Source organism: Panthera uncia (assembly GCF_023721935.1).
Source record: "Panthera uncia isolate 11264 chromosome B3 unlocalized genomic scaffold, Puncia_PCG_1.0 HiC_scaffold_1, whole genome shotgun sequence".
Taxonomy (NCBI): Eukaryota; Metazoa; Chordata; class Mammalia; order Carnivora; family Felidae; genus Panthera; species Panthera uncia.
Window position 1 is genome coordinate 28,183,292 of NW_026057582.1, and position 21,042 is coordinate 28,204,333.

General features: G+C 40.7%; 1 protein-coding gene and 1 long non-coding RNA gene across 3 annotated transcripts in view; both read right to left on the minus strand.

Moving 5' to 3' along the window:
- Window positions 1-7,918, minus strand: part of LOC125909365 (uncharacterized) — a 17,774-nt gene extending 9,856 nt beyond the window's left edge. Inside the window, exon 1 of the long non-coding RNA XR_007453665.1 lies at window positions 1-7,918. This exon is cut by the window's left edge and continues 1,277 nt beyond it. This is a non-coding gene — a long non-coding RNA (uncharacterized LOC125909365).
- The window catches only part of PSEN1 (presenilin 1), a 76,355-nt gene extending 58,259 nt beyond the window's left edge, over window positions 1-18,096 (minus strand). The window contains exons 1-3 of one of the 2 annotated variants that reach the window (XM_049612507.1): window positions 17,953-18,096; window positions 8,157-8,238; window positions 7,937-8,064 (exon numbers count right to left, since the gene is read on the minus strand). In XM_049612507.1, coding sequence (XP_049468464.1) covers window positions 7,937-8,011 — 75 coding nt within the window. In that variant the 5' untranslated portion in view covers window positions 8,012-8,064; window positions 8,157-8,238; window positions 17,953-18,096. Of the gene's footprint in view, window positions 1-7,924; window positions 8,065-8,156; window positions 8,239-17,952 lie in introns of both variants that reach the window. The other variant, XM_049612506.1, reaches the window with a different exon arrangement.
- Between the last annotated feature and the right edge of the window lie 2,946 nt (window positions 18,097-21,042).

Here is a 21,042-nt window from a genome sequence, read left to right on the forward strand (position 1 = left end):
GAAGAGAAGAGAAGAGAAGAGAAGAGAAGAGAAGAGAAGAGAAGAGAAGAGAGAAATGAGGTTAGTTCTATCAGTCTATGATTTGCTAACAACTTAATAAAGTTCTTCGCATTTAACGTTTTGAATTAAAAAAAGATAATGCAGAAAACCTTTATTTTTAAAGACTAAACATGCTGTAATTTTATAAATTTAGCAACTGAAGGTATTGGACTCACATAAGTACACTTCAGCAATTGCTTTATATAGAGAATCATTATTGATCTTTCAATGGATTACTACTTTAAGGTTTCTATTTTATTTATTTCTATTTCATTTACAAAGGACTGACATTTTCTAGTGTAAATCAAAAAGGCTGTTGACAATTTATTTCTTTAAGGTCTAGAAAATTTAGGTCAGAATAAAGGAACATGAATAAAAATTCCAAAATCCCATTTATGAATCTTATCATTTTTCTCTGATGTCACTTTCCCTTCATTTCTTTACCTAAATAATTCGTTCTCAAACCCCAGACCGAAAGCACTGGCAAATTCTGAGAACGGATCAGAAATGCAAACTCTGTGACCCTATCTCAGACTTACAGAATCAGTAACTTTGGGGTTGGGAGTCGAATAATTTTTATTAACAGTTCTTCCAGAGGATTCCAATGCACAAGAAGGTTTGAAACTCCCTGCTCCAATATACATTTTAATTTTTTTTAATATTTTTTAATTTTATTTTTGAGACACAGAGAGAGCATGAGCAGGGGAGGGGCAGAGAGAAAGAGAGACACAGAATCCGAAGCAGGCTCCAGGTTCTGAGCTGTCAGCACAGAGCCAGATGCGGGGGCTCGAACTCATGGAGTGTGAGATCATGACCTGAGCTGAAGTCGGATGCTCAACCGACTGAGCCACCCAGGCGCCCCTCTAATATATGTTTTAAAAAGGCTAATCAACAATATAATAAAATCCTAGACTTACTCTAAAAAATTCTTCTATGTTTTAGAAAACTAAGGTCTCAGCTAATCCACATAAAAGATGTAAATCTACACCAACTCAAAACATGAATTTTCACTATTCTGAAGTTTATACTTTCAATTTTCTCTAGTTCCAGTATATTCCTGTCACATCAGATGAAATGGAGGCTTCTGGCAAAAAATGATGACAAGTCAAGGAAAAAGAGCTCTACTCATCAAAATTTTGCACCAGAAAAATAAAACATTACAAACTATTTTAACAGGTACAGTAAAAGTAAACCTAAGGATTATGACAGATCACAAACTACAGAAAAAGGCCCAAATAATGTTCTTGTTAGAGCTACTTTAATATCCAAACTATACAATACATTTAGGAAACCAAGAACTTCAACTATTTCACAACTTGTAAGCTTTGGCCTCTGTCAGAAATAGTTGACTCATTAGCTAGCTTCCAGTTAGAGGTGGTGAGTAAACTAATGGAAAAAAAAGTAAAAACTTTTGATAGAATGCCACCTCTAAGTAAGCAAGGCACACTTTCTTGAGAGAAAAAGAATAAAATGAATTCTCCACTTAGCTCCTGTGACATACCAAACTATTTTTTTTAATGTTTATTTACTTATTGAGAGAGGGAGGGAGAAAAGAGAGAGAGAGAAGGGCAGAGAGAAAGGGAGAGAGAGAATCCCAAGCAGGCTCCGTGTTCACAGTACGGCTGACAGCGCCAGTGCAGGGCTTGAGCCTGCGAACCAGGAGACCCTGGGATCACGACCTGAGCCAAAATCAAGAGTCAGACGCTCAACAGACTGAGCCACCCAGGCACCCCAAAACTTACTATTTTTTAAGGAAAATTTTCTAAAATGCATTGTAAACATTTCAGTCTTTTAAACTGGAGACTGACAAACATACCTCGAGGGCATAATGTAATATATGGCGATCAATACAGGCGCTTTCAAAGACCCAATGCTAGCATGCTGTTTTAGTTTCTTTTACATCAGTTGCTCCAACTCTCCTACTACTCTTACTCACTCATCACAGAGAACCTTGAATGCTTCTCCCCTTTCCATAGATATTCCTCAAATAGCACACTGTCCTTTTGCAACTTTTCTTCACATTCAAAAACTTCTTTTAAAAATAATTTTCTAGGGTCGTCTGGGTGGCTCAGTCAGTTAAGCGTACGACTTTGGCTCAGGTCATGATCTCATGGCTCGTGAGTTCGAGCCCCACGTTGGGCTCTGTGCCGACAGCTCAAGAGCTGGAGCCTGCTTCGGATTCTGTGTCTCCCTTTCACTCTGCCCCTCCCACACTCATACTCTGTCTCTCTCTCTCTCCCTCAAAAATAAACATTAAAAAAAATTTTTTTTTAAAGACAACTAGTAGAAAAATGGGCAAAGAACATAAACAGGCAATTCGCAGAAGAGGAAATGCAAATGGCCAATAAGCATAAGGAAAAAAGTTCCACCTTATTAGAAACTAGGAAAATACAATTAAAGTAACCTGAGGAGTCATTTCAAACCCAACCAACTGATACACACGAAGTCGGACAATACCAAAAACTGGCCAGGATATAAAAGAATGAAAACTGCTGTATGCTCTTGATATATAACCACTTCAGAAAACATACTGGCAAACTCTAATACAGTGTAAGATCCATATACCCAATCATAGTGATTATCATTGAGAAGCTCTTACATGTGCAGAAGGATTAATGAATAAGAGTATCATTGCAACACTGCTGGTTACTGTGAAAAATTGGAAACTATTAAATATTTATAAACAAAAACTAGATCATTTTTATATGTTCACAAAATAAATAAAAATCGAATGAACTAGAGCTTTATGCATCTATATATACATAAATTCCAAAAACAGGTCTCTTCTGCAACATGTACTTATGCATTTCAAAAATGTGGGAATTTTCTTCTACAACTTTCACATACACACATATATTTCATACACAGTTTTAAAACCTGCAAAGTGGTGATATATTAAATATCGCTTATGTTCATAAATATAGTAAGCATGACAAACACTAAATTCAGGATAGCAACTAAAGGCCAGGAAAATAAGAAGGGGAATATGGGAGAGAGGCTCCAATTTTATCTTTAATTTCTTTCTGTTATATAATTAGACCACCTGTCCAAATTAATTGCAAATTTTGTTTAGTTTGGTGAGGATTTCATTTCATGTACGATCAATATATAACAGAAACAGAAAAACCTTAGTGAAAATACTCTTCAAAATTAACAAAGTATACAAAACAAACATGACAAGACATTAAAGTTTAATAAAGTTGGGTGGTAGGTAAATGGGTACTTATTACATTATTTGTCATACTTCCTGCATACGCTTAAAATACATCATATCAAAAATTTCAGAAATAAATATTTGGATTAAAACAAGACCACAATTTTTCAGCTCTCTTGACTAATCTCATCAAACTCTAACTCCCTTCACTGTGAATGAGATTACCCATAGCGGACAAAAGGAAAACCTCTTTTCTGGGCTAAGGCAGCCCATCCTCTATCTGCTAAGGATGGAGGAATGAAGTCATGGGCAACATTTTGTTTCTGGAAAGACAGAAATGTTTTAAATGTTATCTTCTACTTGAACACTAACGATATACCCTTGCAATTATACTTGAAGTTACACAACAAAGTCATCTAACTAAGACTGGGTTAATCAGCTCCAAATGATTTTAATTTCATTATACTTCTCATAGGGTAATCACCTTGATCTTATTTTCTCAGGACTGTCCCAGTTTTAAAACTGAAAGCCCTGTGTTCCAGGGACCTCTCGGTCTTGGGCATACCAGGACAGTTGGCCACCCTAACTCCTGGTCACAACAAAACTTAGGAGAGAGAATTTATCTAATAAACCATCTTAATTATACAGATGGGAAAAATGAGGTACTAAGAAATTAAGTGAATTAAACCAACTTACAAACACCTGTTTCAAATTACACCTGGATGAGCGTTCTTTCCTTTAAAGGGCCTATTTATAGGTGACTCAGCCACAACCGCTAATTGCCAATTCATCACTGTTCCTGAATCCTCATAGGTCCCCCAAACCCAAAGGATTGCCCCATAAGTTCAAGACTACAGATGCTCCTGACGTTGGAGGAAGAGACGGAGTAAAGGAATAGAAGTCCATTTTTTACACTGATATCTGAATAAATTCTGTAAGAAAGTTACTTTCCTTCTAGTTTCAAAAATATGTTTAAATGAATGTTCATTTATTTTTATAATATTTAAAATAACCTACATGCACACTCTAGGGGATATACTGTCATAGATAAGCACCTTAACAGAACATTTTAATAGCACTTTAATTCAGAGGCCCTAAATATATGGCCCTAAAACTAAATAATGTTTGTGACAGTATCTAGCACAGGGTCTAACTCACTGAAGACATTCAATATGTTAGTTTCCTTTCCTGAGCAGCATGGAAAGACTGAAACTTTCCACATCTCTCAATTTCCTTGTGATTCTTCTAAACTAGCCACTGAGCAAATAAAGAAATAAGCCTGATAAGGACTTTTGATGCCTGCAGAGGCTTGTCTTCATGTGCTTGTATCTAACAAATCCACTCTCCAAGAGGGGAAATAAAGGAGCTGCTTTCAATTAATCCACAAAACAGTCATCTACATTCAATTTAAATTTGGACTTACCCCCATTTTTTCATAACCAACCAAAGCATGTACACAATGGCTTCTTTATAGCAAAACAAAAAAAAAAAAAAAAAAAAAAAAAAACTTAACAATGAGATTCTTTTCCTTTTTGGTTTTGTTTTGTTTCAAGTACACTGGTGCAAAATGAATACACAAGACTTCGTATTTTCCTTCCCCAGAATTTTTTCATACAATATCTCCTTTTAGTATTGTAACATTTTCCTGGGGTAAGAGATAGTTGTAAGAACAGAAAGAACACTGGAGGAAGCTTGACATTAGAAAGCACAGTTTTATGTACCAGGTTTGTCCTATAATTTTCTATGTGATCTTGGACAAGCATTTAAACTGCAAAATGGGAATACCTATCCCATGGTAACTGGAAAGTATGAGAATGTATACAGAAGATATTTGTAAGCTGCAGAAGACATTTTTAAGAAGATAAACAAAAGATAAACTTATTTGATATCCCATAATCAATGGCAGGGTTAAAATTAAATAAACCAGGCCTGGTTTTCTAGGCAGTGGTCCCCTAAAAGATCTGGAAGGTACCACTAACAACATTAGCACTAAAACTTGCTAAAATTACACGAGTACATGTAATTATCAATAAAAATCCCATGTCAACTGTAACTCCTATACAGCGCCCTTTATTTCAATTTATCAATCACTAAGGTATAAAACAAGGCAGACAAAAAAAAAAAAAAAAAATATATATATATATATATATATACACACACCATGAAAGCCCCACAAAACCTGAGTGTGAGGGATGTAAGTAATACTGCATTAACAATGGAGAGCTAACTATGTGCCAAGCACCATTCCCACAGCTGGGGATACAGGGTTACACAGTAAAGGGAGGCAGATAAACACATTAACAAGTTAGTAGACAGTATGGTAGAAATGCTGATATGTGCTATGCACAAGTAAAGCATGGAAGGGTATAAAGGGTAGTAGGGTGGGGAAGGGGAGTAGAGGAAGGAAAGGCCTCACTGATAGGGTGACTCATGAGGTGACCTAAATAAAGCAAGTGAAGAAAGCCATCTGAGAAGAATGGGAGAATAATCCAGGACCCAGAGATAGAAATGAGGAAGCAGTGAGTAAGGGAGAGGTTAATAAGAGATAAGACAGGGATGGGGGCAGAGGAGAAGAATCCGGTCAAGACCTCAGACCTGATTTTTTCTGAGATGAGATACCTTTGGAAGGTTTGGAACAAATAGGTGACATATAACTGTGTTGTTGTTGTCTTTCCCCAAAATTTGTTAGTGGTGGAATCTTTTGTTCAAATGGATCCACAGAAGATCAATATATAAAAAGATACAGTAGGAGCTGCTCTAGTTAAGGAAGGGGTACCCAAACTAAGTTGGGACTGTCCCCATTTTCCCTCTCCCTACTCTGAAGTAACAGTTTTACAAAGTCTGTGGCATTGAAACTACCAAGGAACTTCATAATCTGGTCTCATGCTAACTTTTCAAAAATCTATTCCGGGGAAGGGCACCTGGGTGGCTCAGTCAGTTAAGCGTCCGACTTCGGCTCAGGTCATGATCTCGCAGTTGGTGAGTTCGAGCCCCACGTCAGGCTCTGTGCTGACAGCTCAGAGCCTGGCACCTGTTCCAGATTCTGTCTCCCCTTCTCTCTGTCCCTCTCTGGCTCATGCTCTGTCTCTGTCTCTCTCAAAAATAAATAAACATTAAAAAAAAATGTTTTTTGGTTTAAATCCATTCCAGGGAAATAGCAAAAAGGAGCATATCGAGCTGCTGTTACAAACATGTTTCCACAAAAACCAGTCTTTGTAACACCCATTATCAACCAAGAACTGAGGTAAAAACTCTTCTCCTCTCCCTTCCTTCACACACCCCTCGGACTACATACTACCCTTTACAGCTTGTGTTCCCTTTTAGGGCTTCCCCTGATAATTATTTTAACTTGATCTCACTTGATTAAAAATGTTCTGGCAGTACAGTGTGACCTGCCTCTGATGACATATCTCTGGATACAGCTTCCCTGTCTATTTATATTTTAGGAAAATTCTTCCTCCACTAGTGTTATTTCTTCTATCAGTGGTGATAGAAGTTTGCTCTACTCTAATCCTACCCATTCATCAAAGAATATTTTGTGAAGCCTTCCTCCTCACATTTTGACCCTTAATTGGAATCCTAAATCTTAGTGTGAAGGGCACTTCCAGGCCATCTAGTTAGTGCTCTAGCTCATTGCTCATTCCACAGACTAACTCTCTGCAGATGTGGTTGGTAGTTTTCCAGCCTTCTCTGGAACTGCTTTTAGTGACAAACACACACTAAGCCACAAGGCAGTCCGCACCCTTTCAGATGTACAACAGATTATGAGATAATTCTTTTTTATTGACCCAGAACTTGTTTCCTTCCACCACTGGTTCTGCTCTCTGGTTCTAACAGGGGAAAGTCTGATCCCACCCCACCCGACCTGACCCCTCACAGCCTGCATAGCTTATAGTTGGCCTTCTATGTTCCCCCATTCTGGCTCCATCTCTAAAAATCCTACCAATTTCCCAGCTATCTCACAGTCCATCTGTGGGATCTACATTCAATCTGTAATGATTAGCTAACAGAGTTGCAGGCAGGTTGGACATCTGTGTCTCATAACACTAATTACACCCCTTTCTTGATTCTCTCCTTTGAACTCTTTTTTTTAATGTTTATGTTTATTTTTGAGAGAGAGAGAGCAAGCATGAGCAAGGAGGGGCAGAGAGAGGGAGATACAGAATCTGAAGTAGGTTCCAGGCTCCAAGCTGTCACCGCAGAGCCCAACTTGGGGCTCAAACCCATGAACTGTGAGATCATGACCTGAGCCAAAGAAGGATGCTTAACCAACTAAGCCACCCAGGTGCCCCTCCTTTGAACTCTCTTAGGATTTCTACACTCAGTCTTGCATTCATCACTGTGCATTGTCCCAGTGAGCATTTACTGGGCACTGTCAGGAACCATGCCGGGTACTGAAAAAATAAAAGTAAATAAAATGTACTCGGCCCATGGAAGAGTAAGAGTAAGTTAATGTAAAATAACAAATAGCTGGGGAAGTTGGAGAGGCTTTCATAGAGGAGGCGATATCTGAGGCAGGGAGAAACTATATTAACACCTACGTCTCACACAGTCTTGTGTCCCCAGCACTAAATGGTACAATGCTTTGCCCTCAGTTGAAGTTCAGCTAACAGGTAAATTTGATAAAGCAGAGAAAGCTTGCTCAGTCCCCTCAGCCTCTCTTGGAAATGAGGGAAGGAGGTCACTGAATCCATAGTCTGGCAAGGGCAGTTTCAGGGGTTGACACTGTACCTGGCTACGTACAGTATTGCTCAGGTGGTTGTCCTCGGACATCTGTGCATTCTGGAAGTAAGACAAGGGTGCAGGTAACTCTGTCATTGGAGCAAATGTATAGAAATACTTTTTCACAGAAAACAAAACCTCTTGGGGTTCTGAAAAAGGAAAAAGAAAACAATCCTTTGTGCATTACAATTATACTTTTATTTTCAAACACTTCCATAAATTACATTCAGCCAAAACAAACCTTTCTTTCATGTGTTCTCCTCCAAGCCAAGCTTTCTAAGGACCTCTCAGGCTGCTGTCATTTGCAGGCTCCCGGATCAGGTCTGAAATAGGATTTTACCAGGTCACCCAGAGTTGATCAAACCCTTGTAAATCTATTCACATGAATCAAACACTTATAATACCAATTTGTAAACCAGAAATGTATTAATCTGCCATCAACTTCAAGTGACAAACTTTTGTCAGTTTGGTAATGAGTAAATCTACTTGAGAAACCAAGTATTTTCAATCACAAATCTATCTAATGATTTCAGATTTAGAGCAAAGGGACCTAAATGATATTAAAGAATGTTCTCTTCAGGGGCGCCTGGGTGGCTCAGTCGGTTAAGCGGCCGACTTCGGCTCAGGTCATGATCTCGCGGTCCGTGAGTTCGAGCCCCGCGTCGGGCTCTGTGCTGACAGCTCAGAGCCTGGAGCCTGTTTCAGATTCTGTGTTTCCCTCTCTCTGACCCTCCCCCGTTCATGCTCTGTCTCTCTCTGTCTCAAAAATAAAATTAAAAAAAAAAAAAAAAAAAAAAAGAATGTTCTCTTCAACATTCCTTTTCCTATGATGACTAATCCAAATTAACCTTTCTATCTCTGTAAAATTGTCTAGTGCTTTTAATTTTGCAAAATTCTCTTTGTCGTCTCATTTATCCTTACCACAATGCCCCCGAGCCAGGGGAAGCAGGTAACATACCCATTTTACAAAAGCAGAAGAGGACCTAAGTTCAGCGACTTGCTTAAAATCACACAACTGGGCAGACCAGGACAAAAATCACAGACTCCTAACTCCCAGCCTTAGGTCTCTCCTTTGCATCCTGGCCCAGCCTTATTTACACATTCCATTCGGTCTCCCAGAGTTCACCCTGGGGGGGGGGGGGGTGGAACACGCATTCCCATTTGCCTGTCTGCCTTAATTTCCACCAGCCAATATTTTTATTTCAACTTCCCTTTTCATAGAAAGTCTTCAGAAATACAGAAGGAAAAAAAAAATCTGTTTGTATACCTAAGCAGTATTCTCATTTACACACCGTAAGACATTACCACTTACACACTCACATGAAAGTATTTTGTCAATGTCTGGTTTCATTTTCACTTTCAACTTGGGTATCCTCTACCCTGTAAATACTCTTCTTTTTACATTCTAGTGATTTTTCATCAAAAACACCGAAGGCAGATTAAAAACACACACTCAGAAAGTAATTTTCTCCTCTAGTACTGAGTTCAAATTAACCCTTAATTACCTATACCTAGATCATTTAAATCATGACAAATTTTTAATCAAGGTATGCTTCCCTCCTATCCTACGTACTTTTATATACCATGCCAACCGTTGTCCTCCCTTCCAGCTTCAGCCCATGGTTAGCTGACATGAAATCAGGGGATTGCAAATTAATATTAACTAACTAAGACATAACTAATGTAAATCTGTTTTAAAAATAAAGTTAATTAAACATACAAATAGAGACAACAGTCACCTTTATGGTGGTTATTTACTCAAAGTGGATATTTGGGAAGTTTTTGCGAGTATTGGTAATGTTTTGTTTCTTGATCTGGGTGCTAGTTACACAGGGATTTCAGTCTGTGAAAACGCACTCAGCTCTGTACCTATGATGTGTGCACATTTCTATATGCTTCAATTTAAAAATTCAGAGATTTTTGTGGAAGTAAACCTACATTTATGGTTATTCATACCACTGTTCCTGTCTCTTAAAACGAATAAAATTAAGACTTGGCAACATGTATGTTAGCTTACCTAAAAGAGAGCTGCATGCCAATAGAACAGATATATTTTTTTATAAGTCCAATAAACATTCAAAGTAAATATTCTGATCTATGCTTCTAAGATTTTTTAAAGTTGACTATCTCATTGAAATTTTAACATTAATGTAGCATTAATGATCAGCAAACAGAGCACATATTATCCCCTTCTTTCCCACAAAAACATCCAGTATAGTACCTATCACCTCAGCTAACCCAGAAATGCCAGAGGATGGCAAACAGAAAAAGCTACAAGTTGGTCACTTCCACTGATTGCCTGCTATACCAGATCATTTGAAGTATAGCTCTATTACAGAAAAACCTTCAGAAATCTGTCATTAATATTCTCATATAATCCCTCAGAAACAAAATAACAAATAAATAAGAGAGTGTTAGCCAAATGAAACAAGCAAAATACAAGAAGGGGCCATGCGGGCAAAAATAAATAAAAAGTAAGTAAAGTATATTACCAGATAAAATAGGAAACGAAAAGTGATTGTCTATTTACTAAATAGTAGTTTACTGGCTTTTTTTTTTTTTTTTTAACGTTCATTTTTTTATTTTGAGAGAGAGAGCCGCGAGCGGGGGAAAAAGGCAGAGAGCAAGCTCTCGCTGTCAGCACAGAGCCCAACTGGGGCTCAAACTCACTAACTGTGAGATCACGAGCTGAGCTGAAATCAAGAGTCAGATGCTTAACTGAGCCACCGAGGCACCCCTACTGGCTATTTACACCAAAACTCCGAGACAGACACTGAGGGGATTTACTTAATTGCGTTCACTTCATCCACTTTACATATGAAAGCCATGTGGCACACAGAAGTCTACTAACTTGCACAAGGTCACATCCAGTACGCAAAGGAGCAAAGCAACGGCTCACATACTACATTATGTTGCCTCTGTGTAACAAACTCATCCCTGCCCTTTGGGAGTTTACAATAAGCATTAAGTTACATTATGAAACAAAAAAAGTTATAGTGAGCTGATTTTTATTACTACTAGAACTGCTGCTTAGAAGTAAATGAGATCTTTAAAAAAAACCTAGTAAATGAGATCTTAAACTTCAATGACTGATCTAACTCTAAATTAAAAATTGAAGTGTCAAAAGTTTTCCCAATATATACTCCTAGTATTTGTATCTGGTCATTTTAACTTTAGTAGTTTCTACTAGTAGCTTTAGGTTTATAGGATCTGTTCAGGTATTACAAGAAACCACACAAACTGATTATCACACTGGAGATTTCTCAGACAAGTCTTGTGAGAAGCATCAATAATGTGGTAGTCACTTTGGCATATCCCAATATCACTTTCAAAGGCACATCCTGTATTTACATGTGAAAAATTAAGGGTCAGGAAAGGTGAAAGAATTTGCCAGTGCATGATTATGGGGCAAGTAACACCGGTTCCAGAACCCAAGTATTCTGATGCCCAGCCCAGGTCTTTTCCAGTTCACTTAGAGAAAGCTCATGCTTCCACTGATGCTTTGAAGATCACAAAGCTACAGGGTGACCCTTCTTGGAAGGGCTGCTCTTTACATGGAGCTCAGCAGGAAGCACAGGCGAGCACCAGCCTGGCCTGGTGAACAAACAAACATTGTTGGTACAAAGAAAGGCACAGGCAAAGCCTGATTTGATTCTGGTCCAGTAACAGCTGAAAACAATTGAGTACTACATGAAGAAGCCCAATGACCCAACTGTCCGACTGTCCAGGCAGTGTGGCAAAGGACACTACTTGATTTTATAACATTCTTAGCATTCTTGCCCTGAGAACCAAAAAAACAAAACAAAACAAAAAAACGAACAAAAAAAAAACCCCAAAAGATAGCTGTTGGGAAGTGAAGATCTTGTGACCCGAACTGCAAGGGGACGGAAGTAGATTTTGCTGTTTTCTCTCTCTGGCCACCTGCTAAAGATTTTCTGAGACTGACAGAGCACAACACTTGAATTCACTGCCATCCATTTCCTTTTTCTCAAGACACCTGCTCAATCAAATAAAAGGAAAAAGAAATCCTTCTCTGATGGGCAACTAAAATTTCCATTATACACAATGATACTAAAAAACCCCAGAAGAATACAAATAATCTCAAAGCTTACATATGCTGAACAAAAGTCCATCTAATCAGAAAACCTATCCATCAGCACTTCAAAAAGTATCATAAGAGCAAAGGTTTAGAATCCCAAAAATAAGTTTATTAAAAGTCCCATTTAAGGAAGCACCAACAGAAACATACATTTCTGTCTCTCACTCCATCTCAAGGTAACAACTAAACCTCAAACTCTTACAGTAAGCTTACTTAGTTACTGATATTTCTTTCTTCACTGTCAGAGATAAACGTAAAAATTTGTGTGTGTTTTTTTTTTTAAGTTTATTTATTTATTTATTTGGGGAGAGTGTGCACATACACAAGCTGGGGAAGGAGCAGAGAGAGAGGGAGAGAGAGAATTCCAAGCAGGCTCCCACAGCCTGACTCCAGACTTGGACCCACAAACCTTGAGATCATGACCTGAGCCAAAATCAAGAGTTGGACGCTTAACGGACCAAGCCACCCAGGCACTCCAACAAAATCTGTATTCCACAAAAACAAACATCTCCGTGAAACTTATCACGATCTTGTCCAGCACAAAGAGTTGGTGGTTTAATGACTCTAGTCAATTGACTAGTTTCTTCTTCACTTAGAAAACCACCATAAATAGGGGCGTCTGGGTGGCTCAGTTGGTTTAGCATCCGACTTCAGCACAGGTCATGATCTCACAGTTCATGAGTTCCAGCCCTGCATCTGGTTCTGCGCTGACAGTGAAGAGCCTGCTTCAGATTATGTCTCCCTCCCTCCTTCTGCCCCTCCGCTGCTTGCACTCACTCTCTCAAAAATAAATAAACATTAAAAAAAAAAAACAAAAAAAAACCACCAAAAGTATTTTTTTAAGTACCTTTGTATCGTGATGCTAAGAAGTTTTTAAGTGCCAAATGAGACTGTGATTTATTTTCCACAAAAGTTATTTATCAGCTTTGATGTTAGTTTGACATCAAACCTGGACAGGCCGCCCAAGTTCTGATTATATGGATGGGCTGGGAGAGCCTCTATGTGAGTTTTCAAAACCTCACATCCAACAATAAATGTAACCAATCTCCAAACTGCATTCATAATTAAAGTTAATAAAAATAATTTGAAATTAACTTAAAACTTCAGGAATATACACTGGAAAGACTCTGAATTTTAAGAGACTGGGAGCAAACAATTTCCTCAGTCTTACAAGAGGCTTTGTGAAGGTGGTAGACTCCAAAAAGAGCAATGATAGTGATATATCTATTTGGTGATTTTTTTCCCTCCTCCGTCCCACTCTACTTCTGCGAGCCATCTGTGGTAGATTAGATTATTATTCAGCAAATATTCACTCCCTCCCCAGCATCTCCCAGGGAAAAATAGACTTCCCCACGCCCGGGATATCGAGCTAGGCTCTGCTTTGGCGTCAAGGTGGGTGCAGCCTACTAGCCACCCTGTGCCTTTGTGCACAATCATCTAACTTGCTTTGGTCAAAGGGATCTCAGCAGATGTGACACAAGCAGACTGCTGAATTTTGCTTGTGGAGTTGGTCTTCTTTTGCTTCTGCTGTTGCCTTGAGAGGAGCTTACCATGGGTAGCCACTGCCCCTTCAGCCTGGGCCCCAGAATAAAACATGCAAAGCAGACCTACCCTAGCTGATCCACAGTCCTGCAACTTGAGGCAAATATGGAGTCAAATACTCTAAGGCACTGGGTTTTGGGGAGGTCTGTTATGTAGAGTTACTATAATTGTTTTTAAATAATAATGGTTACATGTGCTCAGAAGATGCACTGAAAACGAAAAAAGACTTAACAAATCCAGGATTCTGTATCTGAAACCCTTAAGACTAAATGTGTTTGGAATTCGTATTTTTCTCAGATTTTATAAAGGTAGTACAATGCAAATACTGTATGTTTTTAATGCTCCCTCAAAGTCTTAGAACCACAAAATAAACACATTAATAAATATATAGTGAGGGGCGCTTGGGTGGCTCAGTCAGTTAAGTGTTCAACTTCAGCTCACGTCATGACCTCACAGCTCGTGAGTTTGAGCCCAGTGTTGGGCTCTATGCTGACAGCTCAGAGCCTGGAGCCTGCTTTGGATTCTGTGACTCCCTCTCTCTCTGCCCCTCCCCTGCTCACGCTCTGTCTCTGTCTCTCAAAAAAAAAATAAATGTTAAAAAAAATTTTTTTAAATATATATATTATATAGTGAAACATATAAGTAGTCTTAAATTACAACAATAGGTTCAGGTTAGATTTTTCTATCGAATGACACAAAGCCTTTTGGTTTTTTCAGGGGCTTTTGGATTTCATAATTGTGGATATGGGACTATGGTCTTACATTATCAATATTTGTCATCATTTTAAAGAATCTTTCCCCAAAAAACCTTTACTTTCAGTAACTCTACATGGAAGGTATGATTACTCCCAGTTTGTCTCAAATCCATTGTGGAAATGGGTTGAATACAAGTAATCTTTAATGAAAACATGACTACTCACATCTAACTAATTTGTAAATCAGTGGTTATACTCAGCAATCCTTGCATTCTCTCTTTTGCTTTACATCAATTTAAGGAACTGTATGGGGCAGTGTGAAAACCAAACATTAATACCCTTTAATCAACACACACTGTCAGGGTTTCTTCTACAAAACCAGACATTGTGATAGGTGTTGGGGATGCTACCAAATCAGATAATGCTTCTGTTTCCGTAAGGAGCTAACTCGCTAGAGGAGAAGTCAGACAAGTATATTTTTATATTAATTACATGTTGAAATAAAAACTTTTAGATGTACTAGGTTACATAAAATAGACTATTAAAATTAATTTTATCTATTTCCTTCTACCTTTATCAAACTTGTTCATTAAAAAGTTTTAGGGGGTGGGGCGCCTGGGTGGCTCAGTCGGTTAAGCGGCCGACTTCAGCTCAGGTCACGATCGCACAGTCCGTGAGTTCGAGCCCCGCGTCGGGCTCTGGGCTGATGGCTCAGAGCCTGGAGCCTGCTTCGGATTCTGTGTCTCCCTCTCTCTCTGCCCCTCCCCTGTTCATGCTGTGTCTCTCTCTGTCTCAAAAATAAATAAACGTTAAAAAAAAAAAATTAAAAAAAAAAAAAGTTTTAGGGGAGAGGCGCCTGGATGGCTCAGTGGGTTAAGCGTCTGACTCTTGATTTCAGTCCATTTCATGATCTCAGCTTGTAAGATCAAGCGCAGAGCCTGCTGGGGATTCTCTCTTTCCCTCTCTCTGCCCCTCTCTGCCAATAAACTTTTAAAAAAAGTTTTCAATTAACATTCGTACCTCATACTGTTTCTACCAGACAGTGCTGCTCTAAATCTTCAGCTCCTTCTGCTATACCAGGCCAGATACTGAAAATTCCTAACAGCCTTCTCCTTCCCGAAGCTTCCCTCCCTTCCTCAGCCTTTGTGACACTGAACTCTGGAGGTTCTCCTCCCGCCACTCATTCTCCTCAGGTGGTTCCTCGCCCTTCTTCCACTCCTTCATTCTAAGTGTTCCTAGGGTCTGCGTGGGCCTCCTTGTCCCCTTCCTTTCATTAGGTATTGCTCCAACATCAACTAGAAAATCTATTTCAGTGACTCTCATATTTACAGCTCCAGGTCTGTCCATGGGACATCTTCACCTGCTGGCACTTCCAAAGTGATACTTCCAAACCACTTCCTCATGTTCCTCTCTAAACTAGTTCTTTGCTCCTAACTTATTTCTGCAATCGTTTCCCCCTTTCTCCAAACTTAAAACCTCCTACTCAACTTTATATTTTATTCCTTCTCTACTGGATGCCATGTCCTGTTCCTGTTTTTCCTCCTTTCTAAGCCCCTGTCGTCACCAAAGATCAAACTCCCATCATATCTCACCTGAATTATGCAAAAGTCACCTCAATTCTCTTATCCATTCTAGCCCCCACTATTAGATTAATGTGCCTAAAGTTCTGACCATAACAGTGTCACTCGTAAAACACATTCCAAATCTGCCTAACATCACATGAAGAGTCAGTATTAAAGGTCTTTGAAAGGTTTTTCAGAATATACCATAAAGAAGTCTCTCCCTATAATCTTCAATAATATTAGTGGGAGAGGCACCTGGGTGGCTCAGTCGGTTGGGCATCCGACTTCGGCTCAGGTCATGATCTCACAGTCTATGAGTTTGAACCCTACATCGGGCTCCAGGGCCTAGAGCTTGCTTCAGATTCTGTGTCTCCCTCTCTCTCTGCCCCTTCCCCACTCACGCTCTGTCTCTCTCTGTCTCTCAAAAAATGAATAAACGTTAAAAAAAAAAATTTTTTTTTTTTTTTTAATAATATTAGTGGGGCACCTAGGTGGCTCAGTTGGTTAAGCGTCCGACTTCGGCTCAGGTCACGATCTCAACAGTTTGTGAGTTCGAGCCCCGAGTCGGGCCCTGTGCTGATAGCTCAGAGCCTGGAGCCTACTTCAGACTCTGTGTCTCCCCCTCTCTCTACCCCTCCCCTGCTCACGCTCTGTGTCTATCTCTCAATAATAAATAAATGTTAAAAAAAATTTTAATAAAATAATATTAGTGGGAAAGCAGGAGCAGAGGAAGCCTGGATCTGAGAGGAACAGGATCACATAAGCTTTGGTAACATATGTTGTACTTTCCTGCTAGGGTGGTTCTCAGAGACCAACTTCAATCTTCAGTTTCCCCTAAATGAAAATCCTTGCAGCAGTCTAGGACAGTTACAGCCATTAACTTAAAATTCAGCAAAAATCACATCCATTCAAAGAAAGTATACCTAGGACCATGCCACTTCTATTATCTACTGGGCGAGGGTAGGGGGATAATCCATGCACTCAATATATATGATCTTTTTCTCATTGTTAAGGGTTTATTATTAAATGGGGGTGGGGGGGGGCTTAAGTTGGTTGAACTCTGCAAATGAGTTAAGGAGAAATGAAACAAACAGGCTTTTTTGCAGGTGACCGAAATTAGCCGAATGCAACAAGCTCCAATCTACTTTGCTGTTTTATTCTCCTTCATAACAGTTATTTTAATGGTCAGAGTGGGTCACTAGAGGCTTAAGATCCAGAGAATCCCTGTTTGTGATACACCCTGATTATAATACCCTTCCCACTTTAACTCCAGGAGTGAAAACCTTTCCCTTTCCACTGTTAAAAAAAAAAAAAAAAAAAAAAAAAAAAAACTCATATAACAAGACTCCCTAACCAGATGTGATTTCTACTTGCCTGAAACTTCAGAGAATGTTACAAGCTTTACAGCGTGCTCTGTCATATAGTTATATATGCCACAGTTATTTGCATCTTATCCTTATCTCCCAAAGTCCTGAATACTGTATTAATCTTGCCCAAAGCAGGCAAGTAATGCTTTTAAAATTATTATTCAACTGCTCTCTTACAATAAAAAAATATTTATTTGAAAAGAATCCGAACGGGAACAAAACGTAAATATCCAAGACACATGCAAAGCAATATCATGCCTCGCGACGGTTCCAACCAAGGCAAAAGCATCAGACCCTGTTTTCCTCCTCGAGCGTCAGACACAAGGAACTTAGCCCTGAGTGCCACTCGCTTCCCCAGACAAGGACACACTCAGGGTATGAGGCGCGGAGTTTCACTAGTTGCTCAACCAGACCGGGGGCAAGGAGCTTCCTCTTTCTCCTGCTCCACTCCAGTCAAGACCGGCAATCCCGGCCCAGGGCACCTGCGCCCTGAAACGTCTTCGGGAAACCAGCACTTCCGGAACAAATCTACGGAGGGGAATCTCTTCAACCTGACCGCGCGCTGAGCCGGGAGCAGGAGAAACGGGCCGCCCCTCCTCGTTCCCCACTCGGGGTTCCTCGGTCCCCGCTCGGCCGCGCCCCGTTCCTCATCCTCGAGGACACCGACTCCACGGCCCGGGCAGCGACACAGGGCCGGGCCCTGCCCGCGACCGCCCGTGTCTGCACCGTGTGAGGGGCACCTTCCCTTCTCCCCTAAGTCCCCATCACGCACCTACTCTTCTCTCGCCGCCGACACCGGCCCCTGGCAGGGGAGGCTCCTTCCCGAGCAGCCGCTGTTTTGTTTCCGATGTGAAATCGCAGCCTCTGGAGCTGCTCGGCCTAGGCCCCGCCCAAAAGGCTTCACTGGCGTCGTCATTTCCGGCTCTGGCGTCGTTGGCGGCCAGCCGGGGGAGGGGCGGGACCTGTAAGGGCAAGAGCAGGGCCCACCGGTGCAGGGGCGGGGCCTAGAGAAAGAGGGTGGGGCTTCCGGTAGCGCGAGCGCAGATTGCGGGGCAAACCCTGCGCTCCAGCCGGCCCAGGGAACTAGAGGAACCCGCCCAGAGTGCTGGCTTGAGTCTGAGATTGTCAGGGATTCGAGGCTGCTCTTGAGCTGAGGATCAACGTTTCTACCTCACCTGGGCCCAGCGGGTGCTTCTTCTGGCCTACAAGTGATGGCAACTTAAATCTAACGTTTCTTTCATTTATCTATAGTACCTATTTATAGTGTTTCTCAATGCGAATCAGCTGCACCACAGTCAAGAGGCTACTAATTAAAATTGTAAATATCTGTGCCCTCCACACCCTACCCAATGAATCAAAACTTACGGGAGGAGGGGGGTGGAACCTGAAAAACTGCATTTTAAACAAACATAGCCGGGTAGTACCTGGGTGGCTCAGTAGGTTAAGGGCGGCGGACTTCGGCTCAGGTCATGATCTTGTGGCTGGCGAATTGAAGCCCCGCCTCAGGCTCTGTGCTGGCAGCTCAGAGCCTGCAGCCCGCTTGGGATTGTTTCTTTCTCTCTCTCTCTGCCCCTAGCCACTCCCACCCCCCCGCCCCCGCTCACACTCTGCCTCTCTGTCTCTCAAAAGTAAATAAACATTTAAAAAAAAAAAAAATTAAACAGCCCGGGATTCTTAAGCTCCAAGGTTAAAATCCAGTCTTCTTAGATAATAGGCTTCCAGAGAGCATAAAATGTGTCTATTTTTGAAATGCCCAGAGTATTTCATACACAGTGAATTGCTCAGCGGTCACTTAATTTCCGCGTCTGCCAGCTTTTCGTCCAAATTGCAATAAAGATAGTACCAATAACTAACTCCTTAAGTAGTATGGCATACTCAGACACTCATCTGAAAGCTGAGAGTAAAACTAGTACTACCACGTAAAACCAAAGGTGAAGAATAGAGAAATGCTCAAATTCACAGGTAATCTGAAAACTGACAATGAAATCAATGATGCATGGCATCTGGTCAAATGATATCTTTTGCTTCTTTTAAATTCGTCCCCCAATATAGCCCTACATGTTCCTAAAGCATGGGTCCCCAATCCCTCCCTCCTCTCCCCACCCAATACATAGATTTAGAAGTTTTTTCCATGAACAGGAAAGAGATATGTTAGAGGAATAAAAATGTTGACACTCCCCCTTCAAAACATTTCAGTTTATTTGAGAAAGAGAGAGAGCATGAACAGGGGAGAGACAGGGAGAGAGAGAGAGAGGGAGAGAATCCCAAGCAGCCTCCATGCTGTCAGTGCAGAGCCCAATGCGGGGCTCAATGTGGGTCTCAGTGCAAAACTGCAAGATCATGACCTGAGCTGAAATCAAGATCCTGATGTTTAACCGACTTAGCCACCCAGGTGCCCCCTCAAAATATTTTTTTAAGTTTGGTTTGTTTGTTTGTTTATTTATTTATTTAGAGAAAGAGAGTGAGAGAGGGTGGAAGGGCAGAGAGAAAGGGAGAGAATCCCAATCAGCGCAGAGCTATTCTACCTATCAGAGCAGAGCCCAATGCTAGGGTTGAACCCACACACTGTGAGATCATAACCTGAGCTAGAATCCAGAGCTGGATGTTTAACTGACTGAGCCACCCAGGCACCACCCCCAAAGATATTTTTTAAAGTCTTCACTGAATGCAATCTGGTAATATGTGTAGAAAGTCTTAAAATGCTGGTAAACTATTTTTAGAAACAATCTCAAAATATTTGTGCAAAGATGTTCATGAAATTACAACAAATTATGGATCATCCACTTCACAAAATGCCATTAAAAGTGTTTATGAAGGTTATGTGTAACAGAAATGTTCTTATTCTGTTAAGTTAAAAAAAATAGACATGAGATTTATGCATATGGGGGCATGTGGGTGACTAAGTCGGTTAGCCTCTGTCTCTTGATTTCAGCTCAGGTCATGATCTCACAGTTCATGAGACTGAGCCCCACATTGGGCTCTGCACTGACAGCACAGAGGCTGCTTGGGATTCTCTCTCTCACTCTCTCTCTGTGCCCCTCCCCTGCTCCTGCTCTGTCTCTCTCAAAATAAACAAACATTTTAAAAAAGATTTATGCGTATGTATAAATACAACTATGTCAAAACACAATCCTGCAAAAAGAAACAAAACGGTTATTTAAAATTTTTTTTTTTTAACATTTATTTATTTTTGAGACCGAGAGAGACAGAGCATGAACGGGGGAGGGGCAGAGAGAGAGGGAGACACAGAATCGGAAGCAGGCTCCAGGCTCTGAGCCATCAGCCCAGAGCCCGACGCGGGGCTCGAACTCACGGACCGCGAGATCGTGACCTGAGCTGAAGTCGGCCGCTTAACCAACTGAGCCACCCAGGCGCCCCCAAAACGGTTATTTTAAAAGCCACCACCAGTGACTGAGTAACTGGACCACAGATAATTTTTCCTTTCGTTTTTGGGATTTATTCATCTTAGAAATATAAACATCCTGGGGCACCTGGGTGACTCAGTTGGTTAAGCATCCGACTTTGGCTCAGGTCATGATCTTGCAGTTTGAGAGTTCGAGCCCCACATTGGGCATGCTAGCTCAGAGCCTGGAGCCTGCTTCGAGCTCTGTTTCTCTCTCTCTCTCTGCCGCTCCCTTGCTCACACTCTCTCTCAAAAATAAATAAACATTAAAAAATTTAAAAAAGAAATATAAACATCCCTGGGGTGCCTGGCTGGCTTAGTTCATGGAGCATGTGACTCTTGATCTTGGGACACGAGTTCAAGCCACATGTTGGGTGTAGAGGCTACTTCAGTAAATAAATCTTTAAAAAAAAAATACACATATCCAGGATTTGCTGAGGAAAAGCAAGCAAAGACATT